At 45.6% G+C, this 19,716-nt stretch overlaps 1 protein-coding gene across 1 annotated transcript; it reads right to left on the bottom strand.

Annotated features, from left to right (window-relative positions):
• Positions 1–4,478: 4,478 nt before the first annotated feature.
• Positions 4,479–8,400, bottom strand: LOC122459183 (gallinacin-7-like). The gene is made up of 2 exons (XM_043510108.1): positions 8,346–8,400; positions 4,479–4,694 (listed from the first exon to the last, which is right to left on the bottom strand). The coding sequence occupies exons 1-2, from the start codon at positions 8,398–8,400 to the stop codon at positions 4,552–4,554; spliced, it is 198 nt and encodes a 65-aa protein (XP_043366043.1). The 3' UTR covers positions 4,479–4,551.
• Positions 8,401–19,716: the final 11,316 nt, after the last annotated feature.

The following is a 19,716-nucleotide window of genomic DNA, read 5'->3' as shown; positions in this document are numbered from 1 at the left end:
CACTTGCCTGTGGTGTCAGTTTGCCTTTGTATCTGAGGAAGTGGCTTTTGCCCGCTTTTCTAAACCTGGAGCATGTCTCACAGTAGAATATTATAACTTTTACATACAATGTTGCTGCACACATTTTACCAGGACAATAATGATCAGCAAATTATGAGTTTTCAAATGATACTTCCCAGGGCATACTTTGTACAAGATTTATTATAGTTTTGTAAAAAGGATGCACACGAGGGTACAGACTGTCACATAGGCCCATAAGCCTAACTTCAGTACCAGACAAATTGGTTGAAACTATGAGAAAGAACAGAATTATCAGACACGTTGTTGACCATAATTTGTTGGGGAAGAGTCAACATGACTTTTGTAAAGGCCTCACCAATCTATTAGAATTATTTGAGGGGTCAACAAACGTGTGGACAAAGGTGATCCAGTGGATATAGCATACTTGGACTTTCCGAAAGCCTTTGGCAATGTCCCGCACCGAAAGCTCTTAAGCAAAGTAAGCAGTCCATGGAGCTTCTAGGACCTGAAGCATTCCTCTCACAATATATGTGAAATTCAGCTTTACAAAGTATCATTTTTTGGCCTTGAGAATCCATAACGATTTTTCCTGTGTTCATGCACTGAACCGTCCGTGAATTACTGAGACAGTAACATACTGGTTTTTTGTGTGCTTGCAGATCCCTCGACCTCAGCTGGCCATTGTACTTCAGCAGCTCGGGCACCCGGTAGCAGAACCCCGGGTCTTCATTTCATCCTGGATCGGTCGAAGAGGAAGGGCTTCCGTGATGAAATTATGGTTGACAATCTGGACAGGGCCAACAAGCAGGTACAATATCAAAGAGGGAAGGATTCATGGCAGGTTGAAAGCACAGGTAGGCTGCAGAGCTTGAGGACAAAATGGCAGCGCAGGAGCTGACACGTGCATCTTGGTTCCTGAAACAGGAACGTGAGTTGAGTGGGGAAGACAGAGTGCAGTGGAAAGTCCCTGTTTGAGAGGCTGCTTTCACTAGTGGCCACTAGAGTGCAGGCTCCTGCCTCGCCCACTCCACAGCCTGAGTCCCCTCCACGGTATGGTGTGCTGCAGACCAGGGGCGCTTTGGACAATTCCTTGCTTGGCAGGTGGCCCATGCAATTGGGACTTAGCAGCTGGACAGGGCAAATCTACCCCCTGCAGTCCTCCACCCTGATCCAGACCCCGTTCCCCCTGCACATGTCCACCCCTATGCTGACCCCCCCCTTCCCTCCTGCAGAACTCCACCCCCAAGCAGTGGCACCCAGTGCATGCTAAACGCGCATGACCGAGAAATTTCAGAGTAGCAGCTGTGTTAGTCTGTATTCGCAAAAAGAAAAGGAGTACTTGTGGCACCTTAGAGACTAACAAATTTATTAGAGCATAAGCGCCACCAAATGCATCCGATGAAGTGAGCTGTAGCTCATGAAAGCTTATGCTCTAATAAATTTGTTAGTCTCTAAGGTGCCACAAGTACTCCTTTTCTTTTTATGACTGAGAAAGCAGAACATGCCAGAGGACGCACAAACTTAGGGGATTGTTTTGGTGGAATTGGTTTCTCTGTTTACGCCATGCAGTGTTTGGTTTATGCACTTTGTTTTATTATTGGTTTTGGTGTTGGTTTAATATATATACACACACAGCATTGGCAGGCAGGCCAGCTGCCATTAGAACACCAAAACAGCACCACCACTCCCCCGTAATACATCTGTGTTCAGATATAAAGGCTTTTATTTAATTAAGAAAATGAATTATTATTAATTATTACATCACATTATATAACATGTACAGTAGCTCCTCACTTAAAGTCATCCCGGTTAACGTTCTTTCGTTGTTACGTTGCTGATCAATTAGGGAACATGCTCTTTTAAAGTTGCTCCCTTCTAACATTGTTTGGCAGCTGCTTGCTTTGTCCACTGCTTGCAGGAAGAGCAGCCGTTGGAGCTAACTGGTGGGGGCTTGGAACTAGGGTGGGCCGGCAGCCCCCCTATCAGGTCCCCTAAGTTCCCTGTGGGGCAGCCGACAAGCAGGCTATCAATTGCCGGGCAGTTCAGCTGTCCCTCCCCCCATTGCCATGTGTTGCTCCCGCCCTCTGCCTTGGAGCTGCTCCTGGGGGCCTCCTGTTTGCTGTGCAGGGGGAGGGGTGAAAAGAGGGGGGGCTAATGTCAGTGTCCCCTCCCCTTGTTCCTGTCCCCCACTCCTTTACCCCATCTTCACAGAGCATGGGGGGGGCATGACACCACACGACAGGGCTCAGGATGGAGGGAGCTTGGTGGTAGCAGCTGCTGTCTCTACTTGCTGATCTACTTAAAAAGGCAGTGTCCTTCGGGTGGGGTCAGTGTACTTAAAGTGTACTTAAAGGGGCAACGCGTGCACACACACACGGTAGCATTTTTGAGGAACATAACTACAACATTAAGCGAGGACTTACTGTATTTTGAATAATAAAGCTAAACGCATGGTAAGGCACAATAGGGAAATTATATCCAAACACAATCTCTCAATACATCTGTGTACAAGAATCCATAAAGTAAATGCACAACACGCCCCTCCCTCCCCCCAACAGTCATCTCATGCATAAGAAAAATTCTGCATATGGTTTCATAAACCAAATGTAGTGGGGCAGCTGCCCCACTCCATGAGGAAAAGGGCTGGAACAGGCCAGAGAGGCCGTTTAGGGCCAAGAAAGAGGCAGCCAATCAGGACCAGGCTGAGCCCTATAAAAAGGCTGCAGCAAGGAGGTAAGAGTAGTCTTTCCCTAACTAGCAAGGAGGGGAGGATTGTCTCCTGAGGTAAGGAGGTAGCTCCTTGGCTAGAGCAGAGCTCAGCTCAGCTCAGGCCCAGTTACCTTCCAGGCTGTGGCCCCTGCTAAAAAGGGTTGAGAAGGTGTGTGGGGCCAAAGGGGAAGTGGCCCAGGGAAGATAAGTGGACAAGAGGGGAGAGAAAGAGGGCAGAGAAAGGCTGCTGCTCGTGGGTCTCTGGGTTGGGACCCAGAGTAGCGGGTGAGCCTAGGTCCTCCCACCCTTGCACTGCACCTTGCTGTGGAGGAGAGTGGCCGAGACAGACTGCAACTTGCCCTTGAGTGAGGGGCTAGACTTTGGGGTTGTGGTCGGCCACTGAGGCAGGTGCAAGCTGAAGGACTGCCGTTAATCCCCCCTCCCCTGAAGGGGGTGAGAATGGAGTAGTGGGCACTGCCAGAGGGCAGTGTCCTGAAGCGGATGCTGCCGACCAGGCAGTAATGTGGGTACCAAACCAGCAAAGCAGAATACAGGCAAGACACCACGCACAGCTCCACAGCTGACAAGAGCTAATTCCTGGAGCAACTAGCAGGAGGCATCGTGGTGGTGAGTCAGCGTGCTCTTACGCCCAGGCCAAAGAGATAGGTGGGGTCCTCTAGGATAACAATGGGAACAATAATTCAATTTATAGCAATGTCATTTGGTGGGAATAATGTCCCAGGTTGTCCATAAATGCAGACTTCTGGTTGTTGGAAAACCCTGGCATCATGAACTTTTCCAGTGCAGCCCCATGTTGGTGTTCATAAATTGGCATCTGTGGTCCACGAGGGCTTGCATAATACTGGGGTAGGGCCCATTGTGGTTTATATACTCATATGCATCCCCGTTTCACAGATGGAGCTAAGGCCCAGCTCCCCAAAGGCATTTAGGATCCTAACTTTCAATGATTGGGGCCCAAAGAGACTATAAGACCATATCTACACTATGAGGACTGTAATGGCATAGCTACACCACCGTAGTTATGCCTGCATAACTCCATAATGTTGCTGCATCCTGCAGCGACAGAAGATTTTCCTGTTGCTGTAGGAGCACCATCTCCCCGAGTGATGGTAGCTAGGACAACGGAAGCATTTTTCCATCAGCCTAGCTGTGTCTACACTGGGGGTTAGGTCAACATAGCTACAGCGAGCATGCGGGAGGGGGGGAAATGAGAAATCCATCCCTCTGAATGCCATAGCTGTGCTGACCTAACTTTTTTAAGCTGTTTACTGTGCCCAAGTGACTTGTCCAAGGTCACACAGGAAGTCAGAGCAGGGACTTGAACCTGGATCTCAAGTCCCCTGTGAGTAAACTAACCACTGGACTTTCTTTCCTTTCTGGGTATTGGATCATGCCCATCTCCTTCGTCCTCCCTCCAATCTAGCTGGGCTCTAGCTGAGACCCTGCTCCCACTTAGCAGTATAGGAAGGGCAGGGCGGCTGCAACTCCTGACACCTCTTTCCAAGCTCCCAGAGGGTTACGACTGGGTGAGATTCTGTGGCCTGCGTTGTGCAGGAGGTCGGACCAGATGGTCAGAATGGTCCCTTCTGACCTTAGTATCTATGACTCCCAGGTTGTGAACCGCTGTCTTAGAAGAGCATGGCATGGTACATACCGGGTGCATCTATATATAATGATCATTTATTAAGGGAACAATGAAACACCAGGCTTTGACCCTGCTGCACCATGGAAGCACAGAATCATCAGCATTGCTTGGGACTGCTCCTCTACTTTTCTTTGCTTCCCACTTCAACGGGGTCTCTACATTTTCAGTTTTCGATCATCATCATCATCATTGAGACAGCAGTTTCCCATCCCGTGATGGCATCGGCCAACATACGTTTCGACGTGGTGGCACAGGGTATGTCGGCACACGCCATTCAGTCTCCTGCATCGTCCCGTGCCTGTGAAGGGAAACGAGTGTGTCAGAATTCTCATCTCATCACTACTAGTGGCCGGTCCCAGGAAGCAGAACGTGGTGTTGAGAATTAGGAAACTAGCTAGTCCCTGGCTGGCCACAAGGATGCTCCAGTGGAGAAGGAGGGGGATTGGTGGGGAGGCAGGATGAGGTCAGGATTCTGAATATGCTAAATTAGACCTCATCTTGACAGATCAAGAGGAAATGATCACAGAACTAAAAATTAATGGTAATTTAGGTACAAGTGATCATGATGAGATATGTGCAAACCCGAACAAAGTCCAGACCAGTGATATATACACTTGGTGCTTTGAAAGTGCCCATTTCACAAAGCTGAACACAGTTTTGAGCCAAATCAGCTGGGAGGAAGAATTTAATTAGAAAAATGGAATGATAATTGGGAATTGTTTCAGAACATTGTATTAGGTGCCCAAAAAGCCATAATCCCACAATCCAGGAAGGCCATATTGGTTAAAAAGAAAACATAGTTTAGAGAGGAAATGAAGGCAACTTTAAATCTATCCATCATCTATCTATCTAATCTAAACAAATGGAATAAAGGGGAAGCAGATAGTAATGTATATAAGTTAGAAACAGTAGAAAATAAAGAAGGGAAGCAAAGGGACACAAGGAGAAATTTATGGCCAGCAGAGTTAAGGGGAATCAGGAGTTTCTAAAATATATTAGGAACAAACAGAATCCTAACAATGGTATTGTCCATTACTAGATTGAAATGGTAGAATTATCAGTAATCATACAGTAAAGATATACATGTTCAATAAATATTTCTGTTCTGTATTTGGGGAAAAAACCTTATGATATAGTCGTATCATAAGATTACACTCTTTCCATTCCATAGTATCTCAGGAGGATGTTGAACAGCAGCTACTAAAGTAGCTTTTTAAATCAGCAGGTCCGGATAACTTGCATCCAAGAGTTTTAAAAGATCTGCCTGAGGAGCTCGCTGGACCTTTAATGTTGATTTTCAATAAGTCTTGTAACAGTGGGTAAGGTCAAGAAGACTGGAAGAAAGTTAATGTGCCAATATTTAAAAAGTGTAAACAGGACAACTCGGATAATTATGGGTCAGTCAGTCTGATCTTGATCCCAGGCAAGATAAATGGAACGGTTGATATGGGACTCGATTAATAAAGAATTAAAGGAGGGTATTATAGTTAATGCCATTCAATATGGGTTTATGGAATATGGATCCTGTCTAACTAATTTGATATCTTTTTTTGATGAAATTACAAGTTTGGTTGATAAAGTTAATAGCGTTGATATGATATACTTAGACCTCTGTAAGGCATTTGACTTGGTTCTGCATGACAAACAAAAAAGATATAAAATTAACATGGCACATGTTAAATGGATTAAAAGCTGGGTAACTGCTAGATTTCAAAATGTAATTGTAAACGTGGATTCATCATCAAACGGGTGTGCTTCTAGTGGCGTCATGCAGGGATCAGTTCTTGGCCCTGTGCTAATTAACATTTTTTTTATTAATGACCAGGAAGAAAACATAAACTCATCATTAATGATGGCAGATGACCCCAAAATTGGGAGTGGTAAATAATGAAGAGGACAGGTCACTGATACAAAACAATCTAGATTGCTTGGTAAGCTGGGCTCAAGCCAACAATCGGTATTTTAACATGGCAAAACATAAATATGTACATCTGGGAACAAAGAATGTAGGCCATATTTACATGATGGGGGGGGGGTGTTTCTATCCTGGGAAGCAGTGACTCTGAAAAAGATTTGGGGGTTGAGATGGATAATCAGCTGAAAATGAGCTCCCACTGCAATGTTGTGACCAACAGCGTTAATAAAGTCTTTAGATGCATAAACAGAGAAATCTCGAGTAGGAATAGAGAGGTTACTTTACATCTGTCTTGGTCACTGGTGTGACTGCTGCTGAAATACTGTGTCCAGTTCTGGTGTCCACAGTTTAAGAAGGATGTTGATAAATCAGAGAGGGTTCAGAGAAGAGCAATGAGAATGATTACATCTTTAGAAAACATATAATGATAGACCCAAAGAGCTCAATCTATTTAGCTTAACAAAGAGAAGGTTAAGGGGTGACTTGATCACAGACTATAGCTGGGGTGACCAAACTTACTGGCCCTCCGAGGTGCATAGGACAATCTTCAGAAGTTCAAGAGCCAGAGCGCACTTGTCAGGACCTGGGACTCAAGGCTTCAGACCCACTCCTGCTAAAGCCTCAAGCCCTGGCAAGTGCGCCCCGCAGCTCTGAAGCCCTGAGACCCTCCTCCTCACTGGGCAGAAGCCCCTATCCCACAACCCTGCTGAAAGGCAGAAGTCCTGAGCTCCCCCCCCACCCCAGGCTGGTAGGTGGAGAATTCGGGGGGGAATGAAAGGGGCTTGCAAGCTACACTTTCATGGTAAAAGCCACATGTGGCTCATGAGCCACAATTTGGCCACCCCGGTCATTAAGTACCTACACAGGGAATAAATATTTAATAATCTTCTCTTCAGAGAAGGTATAACATGATCCAGTGGCTGGAAGTTGAAACAAGACAAATAGAGCTTTGCTAATATACACAGGCTAAGGAAGAGGCTCTGTATGTCTCCATATTTTTAAGATAAACATCACTTTAAGATAAGAAGTTCTTGAGTTTCAGCATCAGTATTTGGGGATAGGGAACCCAATAACCAAAGTTAGCTATGTGTGGTTTTTTTTTTTTTCCAAGCCTCCTGAATGGAGGTTTCAAATAGGTATGATCAAGGGGTTTGAAATGTATCCCTGTGCTGGAGAATGCCAGTGTCTTCCCTTTCCCTTGCTGCTGTTAAAGCTGTGAGTGATACAGGCTGGACAGAGGGGGTGCTCTCCATCCTTACCTCTCATCCATTTACCAAAGGTATAGGTGGTTTACAATGTACCAGGGCCCTTCTTTCTGCCTCTAACTCCATAATGATAAAGAACCTAGTGGGCCTTTCCAGAGGAGTGGTTATGATAATAAAGGGGGCAGAGCTAGGGCTAACATATAAGGCTGGGGTTAGCTCTGAAGTCAGAAGGAGGGACCAAGGTGACTAACCTGGTTGAAGCCATCTACCCATGCTGTACGGTTTGTTATTTTGCTTGCTTATATTTTCTAAGAAAACTTCCTATAATTACTTCATTCAACATCCTCTTCCCATTATAGAGATGCTGTGACTATGAACCTTAGGAGAAGGTCTGGGTAGATTATTTAACCAAACTGGTTCGCGCATCTCTGCTGGCAAGTTGCCATCAGCCAGTGGTTTAGCCATGATAAAAATAATTGAGGCCAAATCTTCAACTGGGTAAACTGGCATGGTTCTGATCAATTTGATGGAGCCATGCCGATATGTTAGGGCTGAGGATCTGGACCATAAGCCTGATTGCCTATGACCTGGCACCTCATAGTCATTTACACTGCTGCAAAGTGAGTGTAAAATGTCACCAAATCAGAATTCTCCATGCCCAATTGTAGTAGCCTTTGATGCCTATATGTAAATGATTGCACAAGGTGCAAGGCAGTGGAGAATCAAGTCCATTGTTTTGAGGATCAGGATTCAGTTCCTTGGTAAATCATTATTTTGTCCTTCTCTTTCTCCCTGCTCTTCATCAAACCTATGATATGTTCCATCTTACCTGAAGTGCCTTGGAAGAAGTAGAGAACAAGAAAAAGAAGGTAAAGGACCTTCATGTTGGCTGGGGTTCAGCTGGGATGGGCACCTCACTGGGGAGAAGAGAAGCAAAGGCAGAATGAGCAGGAGATTCTTTAGTATAATAATGTGGCTGAGAGCACGCACACCCTGTCCCAGCCTGCCAAGGCACGGCACATAAAATGTTAAACTTACCCCCAGGCCAGCCTTCCTCTGTAAGACACCGAGGGTGCATCTATACTGCAATGAAAACAGCCCATAGTACCGAGTCTCAGAGCCTAAGTCAGTTGACTGGGGCTTGAGGGGCTCTGGTGGCTGATCTAAAAACAGTAGTGTAGACATTCAGGCTTGGGCTGGAGTCTGGGCTCTGAGACCCTCCCCCTGGCTGGATTTCAAAGCCTGAGCTGCAATGGCTACATTGCTATTTTTAGTATGGTAGTGCAAGCCCCACTAGCCTGAGTCTGTTGACTTCAGAGGCTTGCTGCTGAGGGCGGTATAGGGATAGGCTAAGTGGGACTCTGGAGAGAGAGGTTAAATTCCTACCTCTGCCACAGATTCACTGTGTGAACTTGGCCTGGTCACTTAGTCTCTTTGCACCTCAGACACTCATTTGAGAAAGGGGGTAATTATACTTTTGCTTTGCCTGTTTTGTCTATTTTGATTGTAAATTCTTTGGGGGCAGGAAATGCCTCTTTCAGTGAGTTTGTATAGTACCTAGCACATCAGGGCCTTGATCTCAGCTGGGGCCTCTACCACAATGCAAACAATAGCAATAATTCATTTAGCATTTAAAATTACTATAAAACATTGAAAAAAAAATCATCTGACTGGCTCAGGCAGAGGTGGGCAAACTATGGCCCGTGGGCCACATCTGGCCCGCAGGACCCTCCTGCCTGGCCCCTGAGCTCCTGGCCCGGGAGGCTAACCCCCAGCCCCTCCCCTGCTGTTCCCACCCCTGCAGGCTTAGCGTGCCACGCCACTGGTGTAACACTCTGGGCGGCTAGGCAGCACAGTTGCAGAGCCACGGCCTGACCCAGTGTCTCTGGGCGGTGCGGCTGTAGCGCCGCCAGCCACCGGTGCTCCAGGCAGCGCGGTAAGGGGACTGGGGTGGGGGTGGGAGGTTGGAAAGAGGTCAGGGGTTGGGGGGGTGGATAGGGGTCGGGGCGGTCAGAGGGCAGGGAACAGGGAGATTGGATGGGGCAGGAGTCCCAGGGGGGCAGCAGTCAGGAATGGGGGGAGGGTTGGATGGGGCAGCAGGGGGCAGTCAGGGGTGGGGGAATCCGGAGGTGGTCAGGGAATAGGGAGTGGGAAGTGATGTAGGAGTCCGGGGGGGGGGCCTGTCAGGGGGTGAGAAGCAGGGGATGGGGCGGGAGTCAGAGACGGGGCATGGGCTGGGCCACACCTGGCTGTTTGGGGAGACACAGCCTCCCCTAACCGGCCCTCCATACTATTTTGGAAACCTGATGTGGCCCTCAGGCCAAAAAGTTTGCCTGCCCCTGGGCTAAGGGGTGCCAGCTAGTCCTCTCTAATATGACCTTGCCTCCTTCCAGCCCCACCTGCAGGCTAGATGACACTAACGCCTTCTCCTTAGGCCTCTTCTTGTTGCCAACCATGGCATCAGCAGCTCCCTGCCTCTTGAGAGGAGTCCCAGCACAAGAGCTCTGCCCTAGTTTGCTGCTTTACTTCTGGATGCAATGCAAGATGGTGGCGCCAATCTTTAAAGCACTGTTTGATCTGGACTCGGCTTTCTGGGCCACCCACTTCACCCTTTACACCCTCAAATGATAGTCGTCATCAGCTGTGACACTCTTGCTGTCCGTACCTAGAGTCAAACTCACTGGACCAGTGGCAGAGCTCACTTAGTAACAGGGGCCTTGTCATGCAGCCTCCATAGTTGGTTGGTTAGGGACCAGGTTTGGCGGCCTTCAAGCTGACCTCAGAACGCAGAGTGTATGTCTGAGAGGTGTCACCCCTAGGCAGGATGTGACAGGTTGTGTGTCTGGCCTGTCGTGGCTACAGAGAAGTAGATCTCCTTAGGAGAGGGACCCACATCTGAGGCCAGCTTGGCCTCCAGCTATCAGGCCAGATGGATGCTGGTGCTCCCACCTCGCTCTGCTCCCTCACAGCCATGTGAGTTCCAGATGTCCCTCTTGTGTCTTTCAACACATTTGTTTTATTTATTTAACAAAACAGGTTTAGGGGTTTTTTTAAAGGGGCTGGGCACCATTTGGGGTTGAAGTGGGGGGAGAGGAAGGTATTGTTGGGGTTTGAAGGGGGAAAGATCGGGGGGTGGGAATTCCTCATGGATTTTCCTGTACATCCCTCTCTGTCTGGCCCCATTGCTGTAGCATCAGATCCCCTTTCCCTTGTTCCTTTACCCTGAGTTCTGTCTAATAAGACCCAAGGCTTTGGGGGACCTCCTGGGGGACCAGCAGCAAGTGGCACTCACCAGAGTGCAGGATGCACCGCCTTGGGCAGCGGCAGTGACAAGACACTATTACTTCTCAGCCCTGCTCCTTTGAGCTTCTGCCAACAGCCTACTTCACGGTGCAGCGTGGCCTGCCGGTTCGCAGCTGCCTCAAACTGCCATGGAACCTCCACCGCTGGGTCCCTGTGACATCGGGCTCTCGGCTGTGACGCCGTGTTAGAATCTTCTGCCATGTCCCTGCATCATCAGCAAAAGCCCTGGCTTAACATGATGATGATAATAATAAGGAACACTTGCAGGGGGGTTCCTGACTCGCTGGGGGGAAGCTCACCTGAGTGGAGATGCCTGTACACCAGTGACGTCCCGTTTAAGCTTTCTGCACAAGGTTGAATTCTACCACCCTGTTTATTACTAGTAGTGATACTTCATCTTATCACCAGTGCCCTATGTGCTCCGTAGCAAGCTTGGCCTGAACTCTCTGGCTCTCCAGCATAGCAGACTCAGATAAGTTAAAACACAGAGGGATTTATTGGATGAAATATGAAAACGGATAATCTAATAATGCAATTTTTTTTTGCATTGTTTAATTCATTGTTAAATTTTATTTCCTTTTATACACTGCTGTACCTCATGAGAGCCAGATCCTCAGCTAGTGTAAATGGAAGTCAATGGAGCTATGCTGATTTGTGCCATCTGAGATGCCAGTTGATTTTTATTTGTTCGCAGCATGCTAAGTGTTTCCCAGATGCAGAAGAAGGGACTGTCCCTGCCCCAACAAACTCACTGGATTGTCCACCCAAAATAGAGTGGCCTAGATAAAGATCACCGCTATATGGCAACAGCAATAAGATATTTGTACAGTTGCTAAAGAAGTCTTGTCATTCAAGTGTCCTCTGGAAGCAACAGGCTGTCATGAATGCAGTCTCCAAAGCTTGCAAATCTGTATGCCAGTTTATACAAGCAGAGGATCTAGGTTTCTGTATGTGGTCCTGTCATTTTGCTAGGTTCCAGAGTAGCAGCCATGTTGGTCTGTATTTGCAAAAAGAAAAGGAGTACTTGTGGTACCTTAGACTAACAAATTTATTTGAGCGTAAGCTTTCGTGAACTACAGCTCACTTCATCGGATGCACTCTATTTTCCACCGAATGCATCCGATGAAGTGAGCTGTAGCACATTTTTAAAAAAAAGAATCCCAACTCAGACCTTGTATGAGGAAAAAAACAGGCTGTTCAAATAAAATCTAAACTCATCAGGGAAATTGTGAAAGCTATTAGAAATCAACTCCAAAGCTCGGCTGTGTTCCTTGACCTTTGTTACTTCTTCCAGCCTCTATCTAGAAAGACAGATAGCCACACCAAAACGCTCACCCATACATCTCTTCCTGGTTGTGAAAAAAGAATAAGAGCATTTTCTGCTCAGGGAGAGCCCTAGATCATATTAAGATTTTGGAATCTCTGTAAAACTACCATATTGGGGTCCTGGTCCATGACGAGGGCTCCAAGGTGCTACCTCAACACAAATAATAAATCTTACTTTGAAAACTTTACTCTGTGAATAAATATTCTTAAGCAACACATAAGTGCGATGGCCTTAGATTATCGCTGCTATACAGATGGATAATAAACTCACTCGCACTGCAGCGCCAACCACAAGCATTCAAAGAGCATGACTCAGGCTTCCTAAAGTCACAAGATTGGCTTAAAAATCATGAGATTTTGGGGATTCTTTTTATTTACCTTCTGTTTTTTTCAGCCTTTACAGAGCACCCAGTTCATGATTTCACACTTGGCAAAAAGTAAACAAAAGTGAACAGCAGTGTAAAATGAGGAACTAAGTCCTGACGTGATGCTCAGGACACCATGTGTTCAGAATTGGGTGCCTCCAGTTAAACATCTCAATCCATACTCAGCCACGTAAATGAAAAGCGTCTGATTTTCAGAGGTGTAGCATCCCTTTGGCATAGAAGGGAATTATGGGTACTCAGCACCACTTTTATTTAGGTGCCTGCTCACCAATACAGGTGACTCACTGGAGGCATCCATGTTTGAAGGAGTTGGTCTTAATCACTTAACAACTGCTTAAAGGAACCTGCTCAGTTCTTCAGTCTGGAGAAGCCAGAGAAGAATCCTTTGTCAGCTGGATGAACTTGGAATGATTGTTTTGGTTGTATTTATTATGAGTAAAAAACCACATGGAATTTAGCTGTGGATGTAGGAATCCTGACATGAGGGAGAGTGGATGGGGGAAATGTATATTCAGAGGTGCACTGCAGAGGTACGATAGCTCACGCACCTATCTAAATATCTTTTGTCTCCACTGATCATGGAGGTTGCATTTGCCATGCACATAATTATAATTGTTCCTTTAATATTAAAGGGGAGCCACCAATTTGAAATCTAGTCAGTTTAAAATAACAAGTTTCAAATAGTTTCAAGGGTTATCCCTGCCCTGGGCCCACTTGGGCAACTTTTGTGGTTTTACAATGACATTTTCCTCTCTTCTGTTGCTTGGCAACCCAGAAGGAATCATGATGCTGACAATACACAAAGTGTCATCAAATATTCCAAGAAATAAATTGGAAAAAATATTTTCCTATTTTAATCTATTTCAGATATAGTCATCTTAGGTGCTATATATAGCAGAAGAAGACAAAATAAAAATTTAGTGTGATTTTTTAAATGGATGGTGCCCCTTTAAAACTCTGCAGTAAAATTTCACAGCATGTAAAATAAACCCCAGGGGATACAATTTGCTAGGCATATGTCTGTGCTCACCTGACTGGTTAAATGGTAGTGTGTTTGTTGACCATTTCAACGACGGTGTTTTCCCTGCATGTATGAATATACACAAAGACACTTTCCTTTTTTTAGAACACATCTTGTCAGATACTGTCATATGTCGGAAAACTCAGGGCAAATGTTCATTTATGATATGTCCTTTCTTTACGAAAGCCAGTGGAACCTGCTACAATGGAAAAGCAAAGTGCTGTAGACCTTGCCTGTAAAGAATCTGTTGATCTGCAGGAAACCAGAATGGGGGACATCATAGCATGGCAGATATTTATTATTCTCTCCTAATCAAGGCATTTTAAAAAAAAAAGTGTTTATTTAATAAGATTGTGAACCTTGCTTATGTAAGTGTGTGTGGGCATGGAGATGTTTGTGGGGCTGGCACGGAAAACAAGCAAAGCAAGCAGCACCATGGCCCCAGGCAAGCACCACAATTCCTAGGCCGGTTCTGGTTCCTTGTCTGATGATGAGAGTGGGAGGGACGGCACCTCTTGTCTTGCCCTCCCTTTCAGTCAGGCTGGAAGCCTGCAAATTCCAAGGCCAAGTGTGTGTACAGCATTTATGTGTATATCTGTGAGAGTGGGTTTAGGGAGGGGGGAATCTGTAGTTTGTTCACAGGTATGTTTTTGTAGGTGTTAAGCTAGTTGGAGCTGCACCCACTTTTGCTAGAGCTGAATCGTCTCGATGCCATCACCAAGCCAGTCCTTATCTCTGTGAATATTAAGGTGAGGAACCCCTCGCCCCAGCCAGGGGTTGTAGATGCTGGGAGTGTAGGAGGTAAAGGAGGTTTCCTTTTTGATGTCATGGGTGAAAGTGTGAGGTGTCCCCCTCTGGAGTCAATCAGTGTAGCGCAGTGGGGTGGGAGGAGGGGGATTACCCCTTTAAATCTAGTCTTTGGCCACTAGGCTTTTTTGGGGGCTTTAGGATTGATACCAGAAAATCCCACCCTGTTCCAACCAGAGTCATCAAATTCAGACACTAGTAAGAGGCCTGCAATGTCCAGGTCTGGTGTCCATTCACATCTCCTAACACCAGGGCTCAGAGCCAGCGACATTTAACTCCCGACAAGGCTTCAGGGTCCCTCCCACGCCTGGTCTACACCTAGAAATTAGATGGACCTAGCTATACAAAACAGGGCTGTGACTAATTCCACATCCTGTGCAACATAGATTCATAGATATCAAGGTCAGAAGGGACTATTATGATCATCTAGTCCGACCTCCTGCACAATGCAGGCCACCAAATCTCACCCATCCACTCCTGCAATAAACCTCTCACCTATGTCTGAGCTATTGAAGTCCTCAAATCATGGTTTAGACTTAGACATAGTTAGGTCAACCTAATTCCCACTGTAGATTCAGCTAGGTGGATAGAAGAATTCTTCTGTTGACCTAGCTACCGCCTCTTGGAGACACAGATTACCTACAGTGATGGAAATACCCCTTCCAACAAGGGAGGACGTGTATACACTACAGCCAGAGGTGAAAATAAGCTGGTCTGGTCCGGTCCAGCATACTGGTAAGAGCCGGTACACAGCCGACTGTCCCAGCAGGGCCGCTTACGGGGCGGGGGGGGGGGTGCGCAAAAGGGGCAGCTTCCCGGGGCCCGGCAATTTAAAAGGGCCTGGGGCTCTTGGCAGGGGCCCAGGCTCTGGCTGCAGCATGTGACTGCATCCGGTGGGGAGGGAGGGCACCGCCTGAGGCAGGTATTTGGCAGCTGCTCCCCCGGAGCATCAGGGGACAGGGAGGACGGTAGCAGCAGAATGCCCTCTCCACTGGGTGCAGGGCTTGGCCCTTGACCTACACTTGGTTTCAGCACTGATGCACAAGCCTTGCCCGGGAGAAGGCCCATTTGTTTCAGCAAGGGTGAGGAAACTGGGTCAGACAAAATAAGAAATGCTCCCCTTACTCCCATCCCGGTCTTCTTTTAGATGCCACTGCCAGCTGGAGTAACCCTCTCCTGATATTTGAGAATGTTTTTGTTAATCTCCATGTCTGCCCTTTCCCCCATACCTCCTCCAAACACTGGTCCATCCTGAGGAGATGGGGGAAGCCTGAATAGTCCCCCTGTCCCTGCCCCCTCCCCAGAAGACCCATGCCTCACTCTTATCTTCTTCCTTGGAGGGAAGGGAAAGGAGGCCCAGCCCCTTCTGCTGTCCCCATCCAGCAAGGTCAGTTCACCCTCATGTTTTCTCAGAAAGTGGCAGCCTGAGCTCCTCCTCTCTCCCCTGCTATTTTGGATAGCTGGACAGCTCCCCCTTCCACAAATTTAAGCTACCAGTATATTTTGGGGAGCAGGAGGCTGGTCCTTAACTTCACCCCCATCCAGAAGTAAGAAGAGATGGAAATGGAACTTTTGAAGTGAGATATGAGATCAGGGATTTGCTAATATTCTGTTGCACACTGGACATTTCAGCACTGGATTATTTATTAAAAATGACCCGCAAAGGAGAAAGTAACAGTAATATTGGGGTTGGGGCCATTGTACTTCCTCAAAAGGTATATATAAAGTCTGAAGGTGTAGGCTTTGTTTTTATGTTTTCTGTGTGTGGGGCCATGGCGTGATTTCAATGTCTTCCCCCTGGCTTGGTTTTTTAGCCTTAGTATCAGGAAAGTCAAGTTTGATCTTTCCTATTATTGATGGAGGTCAGAGAAATAGATGGGAGCTTCCTTAGCTTTTAATTACTAACAACAAGATGAGAACAAGGTGTTGAAATGTAACAAAGAGAGTTTTTCTCCCAACTCCTTATAAAACATTTGAATTAAATATATGTTCATAAAAACACATACAGTAAAGTGTTTTAACTTTTTCATTGGCACCTGTGATATATTCTACTGGTTCTTTCTTTCTTGCTTCCATAGCACTTTCTCTTTCTCTCTTTCTCTGGCCTAATTGGATACCAATGAGCTTTTATCTGAAGATATCAGAAGGGGTAAAAGACCCAGGGACATTCCTAAGAAGACTAGGGTCAGTGTGTTTTTTGCTTGGGGTGGGGCAGGGCAAAATGACTCAGACTTGTTGGGGAATGAGGGCTGGGCTGAAATCAGTTGAAGTTAGGAGCCTAAATACCTTTGAGGATCTGAGCCTTGGAGACCACGACAGCAGCCTAAGAAGCTCCCTATAGAACAGGGAGTCAGGAAGAATGATAGGTTTCAGAGTAGCAGCCGTGTTAGTCTGTATTCGCAAAAAGAAAAGGAGTACTTGTGGCACTTTGGGGATTAATAAATTTATTAGAGCATAAGCTTGCATCCGATGAAGTGAGCTGTAGCTCACGAAAGCTTATGCTCTAATAAATTTATTAGTTTCTAAGGAAGAATGATAACAGTCTACAGATATTCAGATGGGGAATGTGCCAAAATGCTCCTGAGGAGGAGAGAAGAGGAATTATTTGCAATAGGGTCTAATTAGGAGGAATGGGTTGAAATTAAGAAAGGGAAAATGTAAACTGAATATCAGGTACAATGTACTGCCAGTGAGATCGCTCCAGGAGTGGAATCCACCTCTGGGGTAATGGAGTCTGTATTGCTCTGGGCTTAGATTAGATTGAACATGGATACACGTACAATAGAAAACAATCCCACACTGGCATTCTGGGTGTGGATGCTTTTGCCTTAGGTAGTTCCCTCTTCAGCCCTGCACACCAGCTGGCACAGGGAGGTGTTTCTGGTCTATTTGACCTTGGGGATTGCCTCCATCTGGGTACAGTGATCTTCCAGGTTCAGAGCCATAAGAGCATAACATAAGAACGGCCATACTGGGTCAAACCAATGGTCCATCTAGCCCAATGTCCTGTCTTCAAACTGTGGCCAATGTCAAAGGTAATGAACAGAACAGGGCAATCATCAAGTGATCCATTCTCTATTGTCCAGTACCTGCATCTGACAGTAAGAGGCTTAGGAAACCCAGAGCATTGGGTAGCATCCCTGACCATCATGGCTAATAGCCATTGATGGATCTATCCTCCATGAACTTATCCAATTCTTCTTATAATCCAGTTATAGTTTTGCCCTTCACAACATCCCCTGACAAGGAGTTCCACAGGTTGACTGTGCATTGTGTGAAGAACTACTTCCTTATATTTGTTTGAAACCTGCTGCCTAATAATTTCATTGGGTGACCCCTAGTTTTTGTGTTATGTGAAGGAGTAAATAACACTTCCTTGTTCACTTTCTCCACACTAGTCATGATTTTATAGACCTCTATCATATCCCTCCCTTTGTCATCTCTTTTCCAAGCTGAAAAGTCCCAGCCTTTTTAATCTCTTCTCGTATGGAAGCTGTTCTCTACCCCGAATCATTTTACTTGCCCCTCTCAGTATCTTTTCCAATTCTCTAATATAGCTTTTTTTCAGATGGGGCAACCAGAACTGCAAGGTGTGGCTGTACCATGGATTTATATAGGTGGCATTAGGATATTTTTTGTCTTAGTATTTATCCTTTCCCAATGGTTCCTAACATTCTATTAGCTTCTTTGACTGCTGCTGCACATTGAGTGGATGTTTTCGAAGAACTATCCACAATGACTCCAAGATCTCTTTCTTGAGTGGTAACAGCTAATTTAGACCCCATCATTTTATATGTATAGTTGGGATTCTGTTTTCCAGTATGCATTACTTTGCATTTATCAACATTGAATTTTATCTGCCATTTTGTTGCTCAGTCACCCAGTTTTGTGAGATCCCTTTGTAGCTCTTCACACACTGCTTTGGACTTAACTATTTTTAGTAATTTTGAATTGTTTGCAAACGTGGCTACCTCACTACTGTTTACTCCTTTTTCCAGATCATGTATGAATATGTTGAACAGCACTGGTCCCAGTACAGATCCCTGGGGGACACTGCTATTTACCTCTCTCCATTCTGAAAACTGATCATGTATTCCTACCCTTTGTTTCCTGTCTTTTAACCAGTTACTTTTCCATGAGAGAACCTTCCCTCTTAGCCATGACTGCTTACTTTGCTTAAGAGGCTTTAGTAAGGAACCTTGTCAAAGGCTTTCTGAAAGTCCAAGTACACTATATCTATTGGATCATCCTTGTCCATATGTTTGTTGACCTCTCTCAAAGAATTCTAATAGATTTGTGAGGCATGATTTCTCTTTACAAAAGCTGTGTTGACTCTTCCTCAACAAATTGTGTTCATTTTCATGTCTAATAATTATATAGTTTCAACCAGTTTGCTTAGTACTGAAGTTAAGTTTACTGGCCTGTAATTGCCTCTGGAGCCTTTTAAAAATATTGTCATCACATTAGCTATCCTCCAGTCACCTGGTACAGAAGCTGATTTAAGTGATAGGTTACATAACACACAGTTAGCAGTTCTGCAATTTTATATTTGAGTTTCTTCAGAACTCTTGGGTGAACACCACCTAGTCCTGGTGACTTATTACTGTTTAATTTATTAATTTGTTCCAAAACGTCTTCTATTGTCACCTCAGTCTGGGACAAATCCTTAGATTTGTCATCTAAAAAAAATGGAATGTGGAAATCTCCCTCACATCCTCTGCAGTGAAGACCGATGCAAATAATCTTGAGTGCTCCTTTAGCACCTCAATCATCCAGTGGCCCCACGGATTGTTTGGCAGGCTCCCTGCTTCTGATGTTCTTAAACATTTTTTTGCTGATAGTTTTTGTATCTTTTACTAGTTGCTCTTTAAATTCTTTTTGGTCTAATTAGGTCTGTTTAAATATACTTGACTTGTCAGAGTTTACGCTCCTTTCTATTTTCCTCACTAGGATTTGACTTCCAATTTTAAAGGATGCTTGTTTGTCTCTAACCACCTCTTTTACTCTATTGTTCAGCCATGGTGGCATTTTCTTGGTCCTCTTACTATTCTTTTTAATTTGGGAGGTACATTTAATTTGAGCCTTTATTATGGTGTTTTAAAAATGTTTTCATGCAGCTTGCAGCATTTTGCTCTTGTGACTGTTCCTTTTAATTTCTGTTTAACTAGCTTCCTCACGTTTGCATAGTTCTCCTTTCTGAAGTTAAATGCTGCTGTGGTGGGCTTCTTTGGTATTCCCCCCCCCCCCACCCAAGGATGTTAAATGTAATTATATTATGGTCAGTATTACCGAATGGTTCAGCTATATTCACTCCTTGGATCAGATCCTGTGCTCCACTTAGGACTAAATCAAGAATG

The sequence above is a fragment of the Dermochelys coriacea genome, chromosome 3 (assembly GCF_009764565.3).
Source record: "Dermochelys coriacea isolate rDerCor1 chromosome 3, rDerCor1.pri.v4, whole genome shotgun sequence".
In the NCBI taxonomy this organism is placed as follows: domain Eukaryota; kingdom Metazoa; phylum Chordata; order Testudines; family Dermochelyidae; genus Dermochelys; species Dermochelys coriacea.
The sequence above is the reverse complement of the archived record's forward strand: the minus strand, read 5'-3'. Positions and strand labels throughout refer to the sequence as shown.